Source organism: Furipterus horrens, unplaced genomic scaffold, assembly GCF_987537825.1.
Source record: "Furipterus horrens unplaced genomic scaffold, mFurHor1.1.pri manual_scaffold_1, whole genome shotgun sequence".
Lineage (NCBI taxonomy): Eukaryota > Metazoa > Chordata > Mammalia > Chiroptera > Furipteridae > Furipterus > Furipterus horrens.
Genome location: NW_028327171.1, coordinates 173,084,234 through 173,104,555, shown reverse-complemented (window position 1 = coordinate 173,104,555; position 20,322 = coordinate 173,084,234). Strand labels below are relative to the sequence as shown.

Below are 20,322 nucleotides of genomic sequence, written 5' to 3'. Positions count from 1 at the left end.
TGTTTAAGGGTGAATATAATAGGCATCTTGACCTTTAGGATCTAAATGCACAACAATGGAGAACAGTATTAAAAAATGTATCAGCAATAAAGTTAAACTCTGGGCCCAGATAAGATTTAAGAGTCATCTGAACATTACATTTCTCTAATTCTTTCCCCTTCAACTTGCCTAGTTGAAGTGGTAATTAAAAATGTGGATAGTATTAGTAATTGTATATTAACTAAATGAAATTAAAGGATATTGACTATGCATTTTTCGAGAATAAATTTGAATTGTTGACCAAGAATCATTTGTTCTTTATTAAAGATGCATTTTAACAATATCTGACATAATTATTTTCCTTTTAAATATATAGCACCCTGTTTAATTTCCTTATATTATTTTCTGTATAACATTTCCCAAATCAGTTTTAATGATTAGCTGTATTGGCAGGTAAAATACATACTGTACCCTACAGGAATTATAATCTGGTTGAGAGAATAATACATAAGCAAGTGATATCACAGATTTGGATAGTATTTACTAAATATTTACTATATATTTGCTATATATTTATTAGTCTTTACTATATGTTGAAGATAGTAAATATATTGTGTTTGCACTTTTCCTAATTAGTTCTTTTAAGAGATTTAAAAAATGAAATTCTATAATTGAAAAATCTACATGTTTCCCACATTTCACAGGGTCCAAAATAGTGGTTTTTTTTCTTTTATGCTTAAAAAATATTGACTACTTTGTATTTAACTTATAATTTCTGTTCCTGAGATTATAGTATTTTAGTTCTCTTGGTACATTTTAAATAATACTGTTGATATTTTTTACATAGATTGAGATTTATTTGAACCTTATGGATTGTTCTGGAACATATTACTACAGAATAACTATATTCTGTAGTTTGTCCGCCTTTTTAGTTCTTGAAAATATTATTTGTTGTAGAACATTCTAAACTGCATTTAGAGGATGAAGTTATGAAAGTATCCAGAAGTTCTTTAAATAAGAATACATGTCACATCAGGATCCTAAAGACAGGATTTATCTATATTTTATATTTTTAAAAGCTGCCAAGAGGAATAAATGTAATTACAAGTTAGATTATATTATAAAGAAGTTAACAAAATTGGATCATATACATATTATAAAGAAGTTCACAAAAGAAGTATAAGTTTATACACAAAAATATGTATTGAAAAGTACATTTTTACATTGCATATAGTAAGGATGAAAGTACAAATGGTAGTATACATAGATTCCTCTGTTGCTTGTTTTTGTATGCTTGCTTTTATATTTTTATTATATTTATAAGGTTTTTAAATCAATTTAAGAAAACAAATTACTTATAGATGACTCTTTCCGAATGCTTAAATTTACGTCTAATGTAAATCAACAAATTTCAGAGCTTTTGTATTGAAAAGGATCTTATAAATTATTCAAATACCAATCACCTTATTTTATAAATGAAGAAACTGGGAGATTTCACTTTTTTTGATCAGTGGACAGCTAGACTATAAAGTTAAAACATCACTCTCTTGGCAGTCAGATGAAATCCTTTCTCCCTCTCCCCTCCTCATCTCTATCCCTCCCGCCCTCCTTCTTTCCCTACCAGAAAAACCTATATTTCATGGACTTGCCTTAAGATAGAGCATTTTTTCATTCTTCTACCCTTAATACTTGAGGACATATGCACAAACAGTCAATTAATACATTTTGTATATGTATTAAATCCTAAATTACAGTAAAATAAGCTAGAGAAAAAGTTAGTAAGAAAATAATAAAATACATTTACAATATTTAGTGAAAAAAAAATCCATGTATAAGTGGACCCATTCAGTTCAAACCTGTGTTGTTGAAGGGTCAACTGTACTTTACATTTTTGAATAGATTTGAAATTTTTCGTTCTAAAAGGTTTGGAAAAAAGAAAATTGCATCATTTTAACCAATAGATGGCACTACACTGTCACCTTGAGAATAGATTGAGGCAGTATGAGTGTATTAGCTTATGATGTTTAAGATACTCTAATATTTTATTAAAAGCTTTCTTTCCTCTTTGTAAATGAAAGTCAACACTTTAAAACACATATTGGAATTGTTCAGGCTTTATGAAATTATGACAAATTTCTTGTGTACTGATTGGTTAATAGGAGCAGAACTTAGAGAAACTTTTAACATACCACTTTGTATTAAAAACACTTAGTCAAGTAGTAAGTTTTGGATTCTTCCTAAAAACATATTTAAGAAATGAAGCTAAAAATAAATTTATTAGGTGAGAATTGATTAATGTTTTTTAAAAGATCACTGGCTATCATATAGAGAATAAGGAGTAGGAACTAACAAAATAGGAAGACAGGAGGCTAATAAGGAAATGATAAAATGAATATAGAGAATTCCTTAAAGGGCCATTTGTAGGGTTTTGTTTTGTTTTTTTATGGAGGTTTAGTTTATATATAGTAAAATGCACATATCTTAAGTAGTATGTATTTTGTTTTTTAATATAAGGTACTTTTATTACTTGTATGCTCATGGAAATAATGCAATTGAAAAAGAAAACTTGTTGATAGGAAAGAGAGAGAAGAGAATTAATAGCAAGACCAAAGCCCAAAGCATAAGGATACAGAAGCAGGGAAGGTCATAGATTTGTTGGTGAGATGAGAGTTTTCATCTGATTGCTTCGTAGTGAATTAAGAAGTTATATTTCTGGTTGAGAGTAAAGAGGTGAAAAGGAAGTTGGAGATTCAAGGAGTTAAAAAAAAATCATGAAATTGGGAAAGTAAATTGAAGAACTGTAATAGGATTACTAAAGGCCTATTTTGTTGTAATTTTTTTTAAATGATTTTATTTATTTATTTGTAGAGACGGGGGAAAGGAGGGAGAAAGAAAGGGAAAGAAACATTAATGTGAGAAACATCAGTCAGTTATGCGCCTAAAGCTGGGACTGGGTCCATAGCCCAGGCATGAGCCCTAGCTGGGAATCGAGGCAGAGACCTTTTGCTTTGCAGAATGATGTTCAACTAACTGAGCCATGCTCGTCAGAGCTAGTAGTAACTTTTAAAAGACAACTGTTATGTAGCCATATTCAGCTATTCATGTAGGGACAGTAGGCAAAGAAAGGGCTTCTGAGATGTGACAGGTGAATTTGATGGAAGGAAGGAGAGCCCCCTGGCAAAGATAGAAGTGAGGACAAAGGGCTCCCGAGTGCTGGACTGTAAAAGATGCTGTGATGAATGGATTGGGAGTCCCCTTGAGATTGTGAGAGTGAGCGTACTAAAGGATGTGAAATGGAGAGCCAGTAGCTGGTGGTCAGAGAAGGGGATTCTTAACTTTGCGATTTGGGGAGCTGTTACATAACAACAGGATTTTATGTCCATGGGAGTGGATAGCTGAGGTCAGATGAGGACAGGGTAACTGGAAATGAGGGAAGGAGTCAAGGAACTGAAAGTTCAGTGTGGGTAGATGTCTGCATGGTGGAAGTCGGTGAGAAGGCTGACGCTGAGAGGAGGGCAGTGACCTTTTCTAGCCTCCCTGGATGAGGACATGCAACAGGAAAGATTGGGCACATGGACCCTGACAACGCACTTCAAATGAGCTGTTTAGTGAGAGAAGAGGGAGAAGAAATGATCTGAAAATAGTTACAAGGACTGAGGCAGCCATCCCCTCCTCTGAAGGCTTGGGGCATGCCTGCTGTGAAGACGAAGACAGCACAGGGCTAGCTGCTGTCTAAGGGTGCACGGGCTCAGCGTAAAGCAAGAAAGACAAGGGAGCGTTTAGAGGCCAGGATGAGGCTGTAGGAGATTTTGTTCTTGGAAGGAGTGAGTTCCAGAGATTGCAGTGGAAGGATTTGGGGGTTAGGGACTTTTCATCTCAATTTAAATAATTTTGCACAAGAAAATTCTTTTGTGTGTTACTTAATGTATCTGGAGAGATTATGAAATGTAGTTCTCAGGAACTAATTTTATCTTTAATTTACTTTATATTGTCTCTATTATAGGAATGGTTTGCAGTATATGTGGAGCTTAATCAGCAAATTGCAGCACTGTTAAACGCTGGGGATGAGGAAGATCTTGTGGAACTGAAGTCCCTGCAGCAGCAACTTAGTGATGTTTGTTATCGGCAGGCCAGTCAGCTAGAATTTAGGCAGAATCTCTTACAAGCAGCCCTTGAATTTCATGGGGTTGCCCAAGATGTAAGTGTCTTCTCTGTTTGCTTCTCTTTTCTTGAAAGTATCTGAACACTTATCTGCACATAATTTTTGCAGGTTTGCATGTCTCCTAATTATTTTTCTGGAACAGTAAAATAATGTACTGGAGGGGAAATGATTCAGTTTTTTTGTTGTTGTTTTTTAATTTTTAAGTCAATCTGCATGTACCTAAACCTTTTTTGTCTACATAGAGTATCCCAAAGAGTATTTTTATTTTGATTTTTTTTTCAGTGTTTATGCTTTATAACATAGAATGAAATGGAAGTTTCAGTACCTTTGTACATTCTGCTGACCTGAATATATTTCTTGCTCTCCTGGTGCATGCATCTGTGTGTTCTGTCTTTCAGATAACATGTATTCAAATTATTCGTTCTTGTCTTTTAACAGCATAGTCTTTTTCAAGTATAATTATGATAACCTCATTAGCTATAAACCTCATTAATCATTAAATGTTTTAGATGCTGATTACATCAGGGTTCTCTTTGGTGTCCCTCTGCTTTAGTTGTCTCAGCAGTTGGATGGCTTATTAGGGATGTTGTGCGTAGATGTAGCACCAGCTGATGGAGCATCGATTCAGCAAACTTTAAAACTGCTTGAAGAGAAGCTGAAAAGTGTTGGTAAGCAGATTTTAAAAATGCTGAAACATGAGGGTTCTTTTAAAAAATATATTAACCATAGTTAGATAAGTCATGTACATTTAACTCATAATTATTTATAGGAAACACAGGAAAAATTAGTATAAAAAAGGTTTTTTTGAAGGGCATAATTGGTCAGTCACTCTCCCTCCATTGGACCTTTAGCCTTTCTTATTTACCCAGCTATATCTACAGGTGCTATGTCTTGCATATACTATGTACAGTTATTTGTAGTGCATGCATAAACTGTAATTAGCTGTGAAGTGTTCTGTGGTAAACATTGTATGCCCAAAACTGTGTTTTATGCAGTGGTTTTGTTGTTGCTCTATCCTAACCCTGTGAAAAAATAGTTGGCTTGGTTCTGTGCATTTGTTTCTCCAAATTGGAAATATTGCCAAGATTACATACTCTCTAAGGGGAGAAGGGTCCAGGTTCATTAAGTTCTCTCATTTGACATCAAGGCCTTTAGCATTTAGTAGCATGGTAAATGCAGTGACTTTGCCTAGGTCATCTCTGGAAAGGTAGACAGTGGATGTAAAAATGGGAAGTAATGGTGGATTGAGTGGGACAGGAGGGCCAAGGCAAATGAATATAGGAGATGAAGCAGAAACCTAAGGCAGAGATTTAATAGAAAGTGGTAACACATGATTGGACTAGATTAATTAATTATTGATAAGGTTTTTAAAAATCATGTTTGTATTAGTATTTTACATGCTTGGAGTCTTTTTTATTTTAGCAGGTGATATGCATGCTGTACATATTTAGTATTTCATATGCCAAATGAAATTTATTTGAAAAAGTCAGAAGTTTTCTTGAGCCTCGCTTTTCCTTTAAAAAAGAAAAGAAATTCCTGTATATCTCTCTAATTTGCAGTAGTGCTAACATGTTCTAAGCATAGCTTCTCGCTGGATATAAACTAGTGCCTATACTCAAAATATTCAGCATCCTTTAATGTTGCTTGAGTGATTTGAAGTCTTGCAACTCATACCTTTTTTGGACCCAAATATTTGCCTTGTTCTTTTAAAAAGTGGACTGCATAAAAGCAGAAAAGAAAAAAATGGAAAACTCTCACAGGTTAAAATAGAAATTCTCACACTTTTTTTCCTGCTCTCCAGTTTTAACAACTAATTATTACCTATGGAAATTTACCCCTTCGAAATTCTCTTAAAGAAAAATTTGGCGTTGGGGGCGGAGCACCAATTTGAGCCACATTTAAAGGGGTTTTATTGCTCAAAATGTTCAGAGGACTCTATTCCAAGATAGTTTAATGTACAAACCTGTTATACTTGGAATCCAAGTACAGTGTCTGCTGAGAGGGCTTACTTGGAGGGAAAACACTTCTGTTATTTAAGAGATTAAATCTAATAACTTTTGTTTTAGATGTAGGATTACAAGGTTTGCGTGAAAAAGGCCAAGGTCTTCTGGATCAGATCTCTAATCAGGCATCCTGGGCGTATGGAAAGGATGTAACCATTGAAAATAAAGAAAATGTGGACCACATTCAAGGAGTGATGGAAGATATGCAACTTAGGAAACAAAGGCAAAGTTTGACTGTTAATTATATTTTTGCTAAGACAACATAATGTTAATTAAAATTAAAAGTGATATAATTTCTGTTTTTTATTTAAAAGTTTTTACCTGTTAATAGTAAGCATGTAGTAAAGTTTTTGATGAATGTAATAATTACTGTGTATAATTGTACTAACAAACACTGACAATTTGCTCAGTTAATGAATGGGTACCTCTTCCCTTTTACTCAATAGTAAAAATTTCAATTACACTCAAGTATTTTGCATTACTATCTCTGGTGTAGCCTGTGATTCTTCTGTCCTTTAAGAAAGCCTTTTCTGGAGAATTTTGCTTTTCAGTTTTCGTTTGGTTTAGTTGTTATATGTCATCCACATTGATCTGTTTCTTCATCTAAACTTCTTACTAACAAATTATCAAACATCAATTGTTCTTATATTCACTATAGAAGGATTAGGCTAGAGACCCTAATGTTTATTACAATAAGATTATGGGCAAGATAGGTAAGGATAAAATGATGTTTAGTTTCATTTGATAAATAACTAGGAATTTAAAGGATTCTTTGAAAACTCAATCTGCAGTGACAACTGCAAACTATGGTTGTCCCTCTGCATCCAGTGGGGATTGATTCTAGGACCTTGAACATAGGAAAATTCATAGACGCTCAAGACCATATATAAAATGGTATATTGTATTTGCATATAACCTACACACATCCTCCTGTATACTTGAAATATCTCCAGATTATAATACAATACCTAATACAATGTAAATGCTATGTAAATAGTTGTTATACTCTATTTTTAGGGAATAATAATAGGAAAAAATGTCTGTACATGTTTAGTACAGATGCAACTATCATTGGCCTAACTACATAGTACACACCAGCAACAACATAAAGTATTTTTGGTGAATATTTTCATTGTTAAACTCTATGCATCTTACACTTGTTCTCTTTTTTTTCTGAATATGTCAAAAAATGATAAATGCTTTTCCACTTAAGAGCACTCCATGAAAACCACTGAGTGAGGGCAATGAAAGAGTTTCTTCATTCCTAATGAATCACTATAATATTTACTACAAGTACACATCAGGAACTACATAACTTTTTTCCAACCCACGGTTGCTTGAATACATGGATGTGGAACCCACAGATACAGAGGGCCTAGTGTATTGCGAAGTAATGGATTAAATTAATTTATGCACGTATATACAGTCTGGTATACTTGTATGAAATTTCTGTACACTTGGAAAATGTTAAGTCATTTACAAAACTACAGAAACTTTCCCCCTACATCACAGAGAAAAAAGGCAAAAATTCCTTCTACCCTCATATCTGTAAATGTACCTATTTCATTATTGATTCTCATCACAAAAGGTGATATAGCTCTGCTCTGAGTCAGTCCTTCTGTATACGCTCATGTCTCCTCACTCTATTAATTCCTATTGTCTAGTCTGATTCTTGTCTCTCATTTAAATGCTTAAATCATTTTTTTTAATTAAACAGTTGCACACATGTATATATGTTCCCCTTCAATTTTTTCTTTTTTCTAGCCCTAGAGCTCTCATTCTTGATGGTTAAGTCATTTGAAGGTCTTATCTACACTCATGCTACTTCCTCCCTTTGATTTACTTTTCAGCCCTCTTCAGTCTGACTTCTACTTAATATTTCACTGAATTTGCTCTTGCTGATGTCTCCATTGACTTTGTAATTGCCACATGTAATAAACGCTTGATTGCTCAAAATCCAGGAGTACTTTTAGACCTGACCTTGCTTGACCACTCTGAATCACCTTAGACACACTTGAATTTTTCTTCCTGAAACTCCCTGACAACTATGTCTTCTTTGAAACACTCATGGCACTCCTCCTGGCGCTATGTTTTTTCTCGGTTTTCACTGTTTCTTTATCCTCTAGCTGATGTCACTGCTTCTAGGGTTTGTTCTGAAACCAGATTTTCTTCTCAGTTTATGTGTTTTTCCTGGACAGTAACTTCTTTAAGACTTTTCTTTAATATGATCATAATTGAGTAGTTATGGCTCTGACGCAAACCCATCTTCTGTGTTTAGGCCCATAATTCCACTTGCCTACTGAGTATATCCACCTGGATGCCCCATACATTCATCAAGCCAATATCCAGATTTGAATCATTCTCCTCCAAAGCTTGCTGTCCTCTAATTTCCTGTCTAGGTTAAAGTTACCAGCAGCTACCCAACTTGAGATTTATCTTAAAATCCTCATCTCCCTCATCCCTACAACTAGTCAAAGTTCTGCTCTTTCGTTATCCTGAACATTTCTTTGTTCAATATTTATTTATCTACCACTGGTCTTACTCCTCACTAACCTGTTGTACACAAGAGCACATCTAATTACACAATTTCTTTGCATAGAACCTCTGTCAGTGACTTCCTATTTTCTCAGATGAAGTTCTATCTCCTTTGAATAGTATAGGAGACCATAATCCAATCCTGCAGTCTCATTTCCTCTGACTTTCCCCAAAACCATACAATTTTTTAAATTTTCCTGAATGCATCATGCTGTTTGATGCATCCATGACAGACTGTTTTCTTCCTCACTTTCTGCATATTGGGTTTCTTTTCTTCAAGACTTCGGGATACTTATCCTTGGGAGCCTTTTTAGATTTCTAAGACAAGTTAGTCACTTGTTCCTCCCTACCCCATAAATCCTTTACACAGCTCTACATTAATATTTATCACATTGTTTATTTAAACATCCATCTCCCAAAATGGGACCATCATAAGACCATGTCTTATTTTTTCCAAGCACATTGCTCAATACATGACGATGTGTTTAATACATGGATGATCTCATCTTTATCGTTAAAGTGTCTTACATTGTTTTTTCCTTCATATTTTATAATTATTATCATCACCTCCCTTCAGTCCCTTGTAGAATTACTTTAATCAAGTTGCATTTTAACAGTATGCTCGGGGATTTTATTGAGGACATCCTTATAAAAAATAGCCTTGTGACAATGGCATCTGTACTGTTAATAAGCCTTCTTTAAGAACATCAATTATAGTGGAGCCCAGTGCCTCCTGGTTGTTATTGGTATTTGGGATTGCAGTGAGATTTCTACTTCCCACCTAACGCTCGTAATAGAATTGCATGGGAATGAAGGGAATGGATCAGAGCTAAGTTAAGTCACCTTAAAAGTTTAGTCTGTATATTTTCCAGGGAGACCATAGTAAATTTAAAAATAGTCTGTATTGTATTTCTATACACCCAGAGAGTTTTTTTCTTCTTAAGGACATAGGTGGAGTTTTTGTGTTTCTTTTATTCAAAATTAGATATTACTCTGAGTAATGTAATTAATGAAGTGTTACATTTTTTAATTTCCTTGAACATCATCTTTTAAATTAGTATTTGAGAAACTTTGCATTTTTATCTTTGAAGCTGGTTTAATGATAATTGGCCATAGAGATCTTTGAGTTTAAGTGTACTACTTAATGTTTACACTTTGCTTCAGTACTTTGCAGAATCCGTGTTATTTTCAAGAGAGTTTGTGATTCAGTATCATCGGGTATTTTGAAGTTTTGATGTGACACAGATATAGATATCCTTAAAATTCTTATAAATCAATACAAAAGTTACAGTTTGTATAGGGTTGGACTAAGTATTTTGGTATATTATAAAATGGGTGTGCCAGGTAATGAAATTATAGTAGTTATCTACAAAACTGAAATGCTGTTCTAAATTTATGTTTGGGTTTTAACAGATGTGAAGACATGGTAGATGTACGAAGGTTAAAGATGCTTCAGATGGTGCAGTTGTTTAAATGTGAAGAAGATGCTGCCCAGGTAAGGATCAGTCTGGCACATAATGTAGTTGATTTTTCTTAGAAGATTGATTTCACTTAACTATAAACAAAGTATACTTTTCATGGTCCTAAGAAAGTAGCATTAAGTCACATTCTACTTTATACTGTTGAAATTATACTAAAGTTTTGTATTCCCAGTTATCTTAGTGGTCTCATTTGATTTATTTTTGTCATGAAATCCTCTCTTGAGCTAGATATTGGGGTTATTTACTGTTTATTTTTGTTGACTTGCTATCAGTTATATCCCAGGATAAGGGCTAGATAGCACATTGCTTTTTAACCCTCAAGGGTGCTTTCAACTAGGTAAACAATTCACTGTCTTTTTGTAGTTAGCATCAGAGAACATCATTTCAGCTTGACATACTGGAAATTTATGACTTCAAATGGTAACATAAATCTGTAATGAGATTCCAATAAGATCTATATTATATAAGCACATGATCTGTTAATGTGAATCATGATGATAATTTTAGAAGTGCTTCTCTTTAATAGGTCTTACCTTTAGATTTTTTAAAATGTTGATTAGGAGGCAAGGTCTTTAATTCATATAGCTTGTCAGACTGAGATAAGCTATTAGGAACTTAAGTTCCAACTAATAGATTAATCACATGATATACTCTTTTTATAAATAAATATTTTTATATAATAAGTGAAGACTTACGAATCCAGCTTTACTGTTGTTTCTTTTCATTTAGGCAGTAGAATGGCTAAGTGAACTTCTGGATGCTCTGCTTAAGACCCACATCAGATTGGGTGATGACGCTCAGGAAACAAAAGTTTTACTGGAAAAGCATAGAAAATTTGTTGATGTTGCACAGGTGCAGAACTGATTCTCTTCCTTTTCTACAAGCTCAGTGTTTGAATAGCTTTCTGTATGATTATAATGTAACTTAACCCTCCAAGTCCAAGAAGGTTAGTTATGTCATTCCAGAAATATCACAGAACTATGAAACTGTCAGCTGGTGCATCAAAACTAGCCTGCATAAACTTGAGAGCGTTTATTTTCCCTGAATACAGGTTCTGTATGCTCCCTGTAGTTTATGCTTTTTTTTTTTTTTAGGCAGTCTAACCGTTCATGAAAGTTAACATAAAATATATGTTAATATCAGTAAATCAGAAATCCCAGTTTCTGCATCTGATCAGCCTTAGCATAACAACACAGATTTTGTTGTTGTTGTTGTAATGGCAAGTATCTTAATTAATTTCCCTAATAATTGAGTTTGCAGTGTAACAGTTGTGGTTTCCTATATAGAATATAAAGTGCCTGTTTTCACTCACTTGTCTCAATTAATGACTGAGCAAACATTCTGTTTGGCTCATGGAATTGAGCAGTCTGGGATGGGGAAAACAGGATAAGAAACTTACTGGAAACTAACTAAAAGTATTGCTTCCCCTTTATTATTTGTGCATGGTGAAAAATTGCAGTAGTAAGTGCCAGTGGAGTCATTCAGTATTGATTTCCAGGAGTGTCACTTCATTACAACCAGAGTCCTCTAGCACACTCTCCCATCCCTCTTTTCAGAATTCTTTTGTTATAATTTCTTATTTACTTTTTTTTTTTTAGAGCACTTATGACTATGGAAGACAGTTGCTACAGGCCACAGTTGTGTTGTGCCAATCTCTCCGCTGCACTTCTCGATCATCTGGGGACACACTTCCTCGACTGAACAGAGTATGGAAACAATTTACAATAGCATCTGAAGAGAGAGTACATAGGCTGGAAATGGCTGTTGCTTTTCACTCAACTGCCGAAAAGGTTTGCTTTATAAAAAATGTGCTCACAACACCATTTATTGTGTGTTTAAAATGTGTTAATTTTAATAATATAGTTATGTAATTAGTCTGTTTCTTTAAAAAAATTATATTAATTCCATTGTTTAAAGTGTGTTTAGATATATTGTCAGAGAGAGTTCAAATCAAATCCTCTTAGTAATTGATACCAGTGGTGTGGCGTACCATGGTTGGAGAAATTCACAACCATTCAGTAGTCCTCTGTCTGTAGTGCTTCTCCTCTCACCAGATCTGATGTCAGAATGTGCTGTTCATTCTTTAGGATGTCATGGCTCCCATAGCATTCATTATGCCAGGAAAGGAAACTTTGCTTTGATAATTGCTATAAATTGTCATAAATTATTTAAAAGGACACTTTAAATTTTTTAATGTTTAAAGTAGAGTCTGTCCAACTTAAATGAGGGTAGGATAAAAATTAAAACCTTTTTTCATGTGTTATCTTTTAAAAGGTAATTCTGAAATATATTATTTAATGAATTATTTAGTTCCAGAAACCAGAAATGAATGTGCAGTGTTCCTGGGCAATTTTTTTTTTAACTCAGCACGGTGAAAATTTATAGCACCTGAGCTTTACCTTTCTATTCAAAAGAGGAGATTTTTATGTAGTTAACTTTGTTTTGCTCTCTTAAAATGAAAGTTTATATATGAGAGATATTTAGTACAATTTAAGATATGAGAAACGTAGGTTGTAAATGTGATAGTCTCATCTGTAGAACAGAAAGGATGTTACCAGGAACCTCAGGAATTAAGCAGTTTATGTCTGTGTTGTGAACTACATTTGTTGGGCAATGTTCATAGTAAACTTTCTGAGCTGATCACTAAACTCTACAGGCAGTGGAGTTTAGTTTAAAATTGGCATAATGATAACAAAGTATGCAAAATGGCTTAACTTGTTTACTGATTATTTTAATGACCACTTTTTATTGATGTATAATACTAACATAGTGTAGGGATCATAAATGTTTTGCTCAATTAAGTTTAACAAAGTGAACACACCTTTGTAATCAGTGCACTATCCAAACAACAGAACATTAGCAGCTCCCCCAGGCTGTTTCTCCACCCTGCTCCTGCTGCCCTCCCTTCTGTCCAATAGTGACCACTAGACCTCTTTCTATTAGCACTGGAAACTTTTTAGGATATTGCTTTTTAAAGGTGTCAGCAAGGACTTTTTAAAACCTAGACCACTTTAAGAGGTCATATAAGAATATATATGGTTGGTAGTTTTTTTCATAGAAAATTAACATTTCTATACTTTCTACTCCATGGCCTTTATCATGCTGACAGTAAACTTGATTTAAGGTTATTTTGCTCTGCAAACCTCTGGTAAAACCTTCTGTTAACATATTTTATTTTCCTTTTCATGGTTTTCTGTTTTATACCGGTACGTGTGAATGTAACAACTATAAGCAAATGGTACAGTATGACTGGGACAATATTTAAATTGAATCTAGAATTTTAGAACATAAAAATGTTCTCTATCAGTAATGCTGAAATAAACATGATTAGATTAAGTAAAGTATATCACACAAAAAGAAAAAGTTGCAAAAATAAGTATTTTTTTCTTCTCCCTCCCCCAAATTTTGCAGGGTGTTTTTGTAGTTTAATTTAAATGGTAATAGTTAAGGGAAAAAAATAATATCAATGGCTGTAGAATTTCCCTATATTTGACTTTAACCATATCAGTTTACATCAATTAAGCCAGCAGATCAATTTTTAAAACAACAGTGTGTAAAACTAAGTCATCACATCAGCTGTGTGCTTGTACTTGGAGTATATGTTGTTTCATATTTATATAAATACCTGGAGGTCAAAATCTATATCTCATTTATATCCCAAGCACTAAATAAACATATAATAAGTGTTCAATAAATAGTTACTTAGTTAATGAAAGAATACTTCTTAAGTACAGTGTGAGCTTTCTGTTCAAATAGTTGCCTAGTATTATTTTTTTTTCTTGGGAATCACTATAGACCTTTCATACTCCAATTATATAATATTAGTAGGGATTATATATTTCATTTTGTTTGAATTTCTTGAGCCAGTTTTGCCAGAAATACATCAATCTTGTACAATGGTGTACTCGAAAATGCTAAAATAAAACAAAATATAAACACCTTCCATTTACTAAATTTGCATGAGCTTTATTTCCTTTCTCTGTCTCTTGATGTTGCTTTTTTGTTGCAGATTTTGCAAGACTGTCCAGAAGAGCCTGAAGCTATTAATGATGAGGAGCAATTTGATGAAATTGAAGCAGTTGGAAAATCACTTTTGGATAGATTAACTGTTCCTGTAGTTTATCCTGATGGGTACGGTGTCTTTTATTATGTCTTTTTATCAGTGAGGTATTTTTATCAATGACATCATCAAAAGAGGAAGATCTGTTTGTTTAAAAAGCCAAGGCAGTTTAGCTTTGGTCCACATTTTCAATTCCCATAATAAACTGGTTTAAAATAAAAAAAATTTCCAAACTCAGCTCTTAGCAACAGTAGTACTTCACACTTGCTGTCATCAAAGGTGTTGCTTCTTGACAGCCTGTTGTAGAAGAGAGATCACTGACTAGGTGGACATCCTGGGTTCTAGCCTTGGCTATGATGGTAGGGAGTAGAGTAACTTCGGGCGTCATTTAGGGGAGGTATGGGGAATAATGTTCAGTGAGCTCAATGTATTCCAGGCACCTAGCTAAATACTTCACCTTTATTACTTTTGACCAAACAGTGCCAGGCCAATATGATTATTTCTGATTTACAGATGTGGAAACTGAGGCTCAGAATGATAAATAAGGTGCCCAGGATTTCATAGCCTCTAAGTGGAATTAGGATACAATGTCAGGTCTTCCTGGTCTAAACCCATCTCTTTTCACTATGCTATGTGGAGTCCCAGTTCCTTCATTTGTAAAATGATGGGCTTCTGATTCCTATGTTGCTTTTTATTTCAAATAGTCAATGATAAAAATATGAAACTCATGAAAATAATAAATGGGCCAGTAAATGAATCAGAAGGAGCTTTAATCCTGAGGATCTAGACCTTCTCAGTGAAAATGATTCAGAGGTAACCAGTGGGAACCCGAACCACAGAATACATCTATCCTTACATTTTAATGTAGTGTAATGGTTTGAATCTGGATATCTTGGGTTAAAATCCCAGCTCCGCCATCTAGTAGCTGTGAAGCCACTTAGCCTTTTCTGTGCCTCAATTTTCTCATCTAAAAATAGGATTAATACCACCTCAGGTAATAGGGGCAGAGTAATTGTATGTGGTAAATGTATATAAACTACTTAATAAAATCTGACACATAGTGCAACTTCTGCTGTGTCATGAACATCAAATGATTTGGAATTGATATTGAGAAGATATACTATTATTCTCTTGAAAGAATATTATTCATAGTCTAATATGTAGATAATCTCTAGTCATACCTAAAATGGAACGGTCAGAAATAGCCTGAAGTCATGTTATACATCAGCAGTGTATACAAAAGAATAAAGCTTGAAATTTATGAATTTAGCTGGTAACAGTATTACTGTGCTACTTCTGGTTGTTCAATTCCACCCCCCACCCCACCCCCAAAATGCCTATTTCTATGCTTCACAACCAATTGTCAGTCTCCCTTTCCATTCAGGTCAGCCTGGGAATCTCTTTTCCTGGTGGTTTTGCTTGAGCTTGTGTTCCACAAATAGTTTGTGTGTCATTTCCTCATCCTTTTAATGTAAAAGAATAAGTTAATACTGATATTAAAATTTTACAACAACCACCTTTAATATTTGGAATTGTTACCCCATTTTATATAATAATCTGTGTCATATACAGTTTGTTTGATAGTAAAATTATTCAGATTTATTTTTTGTAACATTCTCCTGGAAAAATATTTTTTAAATGGATGGTCTTTCTTGGATTCACTACTGGAAGACCAAGATTCAAATCTTATTTTTTCTACTGTGTGACTTAGTTAAGCCACTTAATTTTCTAGACCTTAGTTTTCTGATCTAAAAAATGAAGACAACAACCAAATCATTTTCAAGAACTCTTCTAACTCTAAAAGATTCTGTGACTCTGAATACAGTGTCTTTGTAGGTAGGATAAAATTAAATGATTTTATCTGTTAATGTCCCAAATGATGCCTTAACATTAAATGGATATTTCACTTGCAAACTATATTAGATGATGAGTGTACTTGGCCCTTAGCACTGAAGTTCACATACAAACTTTATATTTGTGTATGCTATGGACCCAAGATGGAAAAACAGAGTATCTCCAGTGTTGCATTGTTTTGTTTATTGTTGCATAGCTTGGTTACATTGTTGGTTTATTGAGATTATACTGAGTATACATGATATGACTCTATATCACTAAAATATTTTTCTCAACATGTCTTACAATAATTTATGCTATTTTAAAAATGTTTCTCCTACTGAATTACTTACTACTCAAAGATAAATAGTATGGCCTACAAATGAATTAATGCTATATCACAGATATAATTTTTCTGGTAATTTTGCTGCTTTTTTGCATTTGATGTGGTCAGTGGATTTGTATTAATTTGAATGGGGTTTTTCTGTCTGTTTTAATTTTTTAGAACCGAACAATATTTTGGGAGTCCAAGTGACATGGCTTCTACTGCAGAACACATCAGAGACAGGATGAAACTTGTTAGTCTCAAAAGGCAGCAGCTGAGACATCCTGAAATGATGACCACAGAGAGCTAATGTCTACCAGCTTTCCAGAGATCTGTGTTTATAATAATTCCGCATGTTGTCAGAATACTACAGCATTAGACACAATACATTAAGATACATTTCACATCCAAGAGAAGCCTCTTTTCTTTTCATTACACATTTTTCTCTACATGTTAACATCTTACAACTACCAAGGTATAATTACTTAACATTCTTTGAGACCATAGACTCCAAGTATCTTAAAAGAAGGAACTGTAAACATTGCACTGAAAACTTGCTTTAAAGCTTTACCTGACCTGTCAGTTTGTAGATGAACAACTGATAATAAGCTTTGAATGGTGCTAATAAGAGTTTAGGAATTCTCTATATAACAGTGGTTGCCCTTCCTCCCCAGGTGTTAGAGTAAATTTAGGCTGTAGTTAAGTGGTAATCAGTAAAGAGTGGTGTCCTCAAAATTTTACTTTGTAATTTTTCTTTAAAATTGATTATTTTTATCATGTCAGTATGAAGAAAACCTTCAGATCTTTGATACATGATATTCATTAAAACACTTTTCTATTTGTACTGATAATGTATTAAAAGTTGTTTGTGCTTAATAAAAGGCTTCTTTTAAACATCTTATTTAATTTGGTGGTTATATCCTATTTCCAAACATGAGTTTATTAAAAAGGGCATTCTTAGGATTGTGAGGATGGTTTAATACTTGTTTTTTCAAGTTGGTTGCATGTGTTTTAGCCAGGAAATTCATATGTAAGCATGTGTATATAATCATGTTTTTTCATGAAAAAGTAATTGTGAAAAACAATTTAGATCTTTAGAAACTTACAAATAATGGAATACTATTTCACATTTTCCTCTACTTCAACTTGAAAAATGTTATCCAAATTATTAACCACCCTCAAGATACTTTGTTTTTGAAGGAGGAGGGCTGGGGAAGAACGCATACATAATTACTTACGTATAATCCTGTAAGAGTTATCTATTTGGAACTAAAGTAGCAATTGTTAAGGTTAATTTCTCATGATAGACTAGAAACAAAATTCTAAAGTAGTCTAATACAAAAACTGCAACAGTTTTAGAAATAAAATTTATAAAATGCTAGTGCTTTTAAGTTTATGTTTAAATGGTTTTAAATGCATATAATTTAATTATGTGTAAATTTTCAGAAAATATTTTTGAAAAAGATTAAAATAATTTTTTTAGTCTGTGGTCAATATAAAACAATGCAAAGAGTTCTATGCTAGTTCCTTTTCTTCTTCAAGAATGCTCATATATCCTCCAATGAAAAATACTCTGTCTGAACCTGCTGGTTTCTCTAGCCTTCTTCACACTGCCAGACATCTTGGAGAAATCCATATCCATTGCCTCTGCATCCTCATTGCTCACTGCTCAACGACTTGCAGTCTGGTTTTACACAGCACTGTACTGAAGCTGCTCTAAATGGGCTCCTAGTTGGTGAATTGAATGACTTTTTGCATAGTCTGCATTCTTATCCTCCTCTGTCTCTGCCACATTTACACACCATTGCGCCACCTCTCCTGGACAGTGTCTCCTCCCTTGAGGATATTATGCTCTGCCATACTGTAAGTATAGTCACGTCACTATTATTTCAAATAGATCTACAAATGTGCTCTCTCAGATTCTGTCTTCAGAATGCTTCATACTCCCATTTTTAGGGTTTCTCTTTTATCTCAATGTCCTATGTTATATATCTGGTCCAAAATTCTAGATCTTTCAACTGCCTGCTTGACATTTCAACCTAGATGAAGTTATTTATAATATTCTTACCTTTCTCCTCTTGGAGCAATTTTGGTTAAATGTGCAGCCTTTTTTCTAGTCAGACATGCCAGAAAATCTGGGGGCAACATTCAAATGCTCCTTCTTACCTTGTGCTACCACTGCTTCTGAGAACAGCCAGGAAGTTCTTTCTATATTTGATAATCCTCTGAGCCTTTTGGGGCCTAACTTCTATGAGTACATATAAACTTCTGTGATTCTTCACTTCAGTCTTCATGATGGTGCTAACCACATGCTACAATTGTTTGTGTTCACCTGCTACATCATAAGCTCTTTTAAGGGAAGGAATCCTGTGGAACTTCTGTTTCCAGACCTTTGCTCATGCATAATAGTTGCTCAGTTCCTCTGTATGTATGTGAATAGTATTTATAGGCATTAATAAAATCTCTCATATTGTAGTCTGAGGTGTGTTTTAAACACATTTTCTAAAGTTAGGACTGAGTTATGAGTGAATCTACTCATAAAGAAGTCATTTAGTATTTTTAGATACTTCAGTATTAGCTAATTTAGATGCTCAGTTATACTCAGTAACTATTACTTCTACTAAATGTCACAGTAGTTAGAATGTTTTTATTAAGACTTTACTAGGAAAGGATTGATTGTTAGTAATGAGACTCAGTTCTACCATCAACTCACCTGCTTACAAATGAGTTAATTTTATATGCCTTAAGCTATCCTGCCTACAGCAAAAGAAAATAAGGCAGCATCTAGAACTGTTATTTTTAATTTGAGTATTTCAGATGAAGCTGAATATGTTTTTAACAGAAATATTGTTCTTCATTTGTAAATTTGCTGCTACTTTCTATATGTAAATCTGTATATATACATATAGTTATGAATGAAAACCCAACAATGCCCTAATATTTTTTTTTCATAGTTCAGTTAGAGTATATGTGAAGGAAGTAACTGCAATCTGTTTGAAATACAAGGTTTTTTTTGTACATAATAAAAACATTGGCTGGAAAATGGAGAAAGAACCATCATTTCTAATTGGCATATGCCACAACTTTCCACATTACTTTAGCCCATCTCAGGGAATTATTGAAGTGTTAATTGGGCTAGTTTTGTTGTGGTTGGTTTGTTTGTTTATTTGGTTTGGGGGATTTTTTTCCTTGTCATGTATGTATTTGCTTTTGTGTAAATTCAGTATCTGTAGTTTTGGAATTTATTGACACATGTCTAACACAGCAGCATTAAAATGCAAAGGTGGTAACTTCATACCAGATAAAATTGGCTTTATTCCCAATCTTCATTGTTAATGACCTTACTCTGCTAGGGTGATGCTTGTGATGTGGATGAAACTGCTCAGCCTGCCAGCTAGGATGTTGATTTCAGGTGGAGGATTCCTTACTATGGAGAAGATTGGATACTTCTCTCAGTTTATAGGCATTTAAATTGGCCAGTACTTCCAAGTGTTACCTAGCATCAGTGTGTTTGTTGTTTGTTTCGTTAACCCTTCAGTCGACAAATGGTGTGCTATTTAGTTTATTATTATTATAGTTAGTGGTGTGCTGCTTAATATGAACATGACAATTAATTCTCTTATAGTGCTGAGCAAACCATACTCTGATGTAAGCCCATTGTAACCAGTGGCGTGATTGTGAGATTAGCTGAACCTGTCTCACTGTACGGTGTGCTTTTGGAGAAAGAATACAGAGTTCTCTACTACATTCTAAGTCCCTTGCCAGAGAGATTGGGTATTACTATGTATTTTCCCCATCAGAAGACCACAGTAAAAGAAAAACTAATAAAAACTAAACATACTATGGTTGCTGAAGTCCTCCACACCTTGAGCCTATTAAAATGGTACAGGAAATGAACATCAGTAAATATCATCAATGATAATATTTCCATGATTGAGGTATCT

At 33.8% G+C, this 20,322-nt stretch overlaps 1 protein-coding gene across 2 annotated transcripts in view; it reads left to right on the top strand.

The window, feature by feature from the left end:
- Positions 1-16,828, top strand: part of SESTD1 (SEC14 and spectrin domain containing 1) — a 99,953-nt gene extending 83,125 nt beyond the window's left edge. For both annotated transcript variants that reach the window (XM_090268127.1, XM_090268123.1), the window contains exons 11-18: positions 3,983-4,177; positions 4,695-4,809; positions 6,208-6,367; positions 10,093-10,174; positions 10,890-11,012; positions 11,759-11,950; positions 14,170-14,291; positions 16,559-16,828. In XM_090268127.1, coding sequence (XP_090124253.1) covers positions 3,983-4,177; positions 4,695-4,809; positions 6,208-6,367; positions 10,093-10,174; positions 10,890-11,012; positions 11,759-11,950; positions 14,170-14,291; positions 16,559-16,688 — 1,119 coding nt within the window. In that variant the 3' untranslated portion in view covers positions 16,689-16,828. The remainder of the gene's footprint in view (positions 1-3,982; positions 4,178-4,694; positions 4,810-6,207; positions 6,368-10,092; positions 10,175-10,889; positions 11,013-11,758; positions 11,951-14,169; positions 14,292-16,558) is intronic.
- Positions 16,829-20,322: the final 3,494 nt, after the last annotated feature.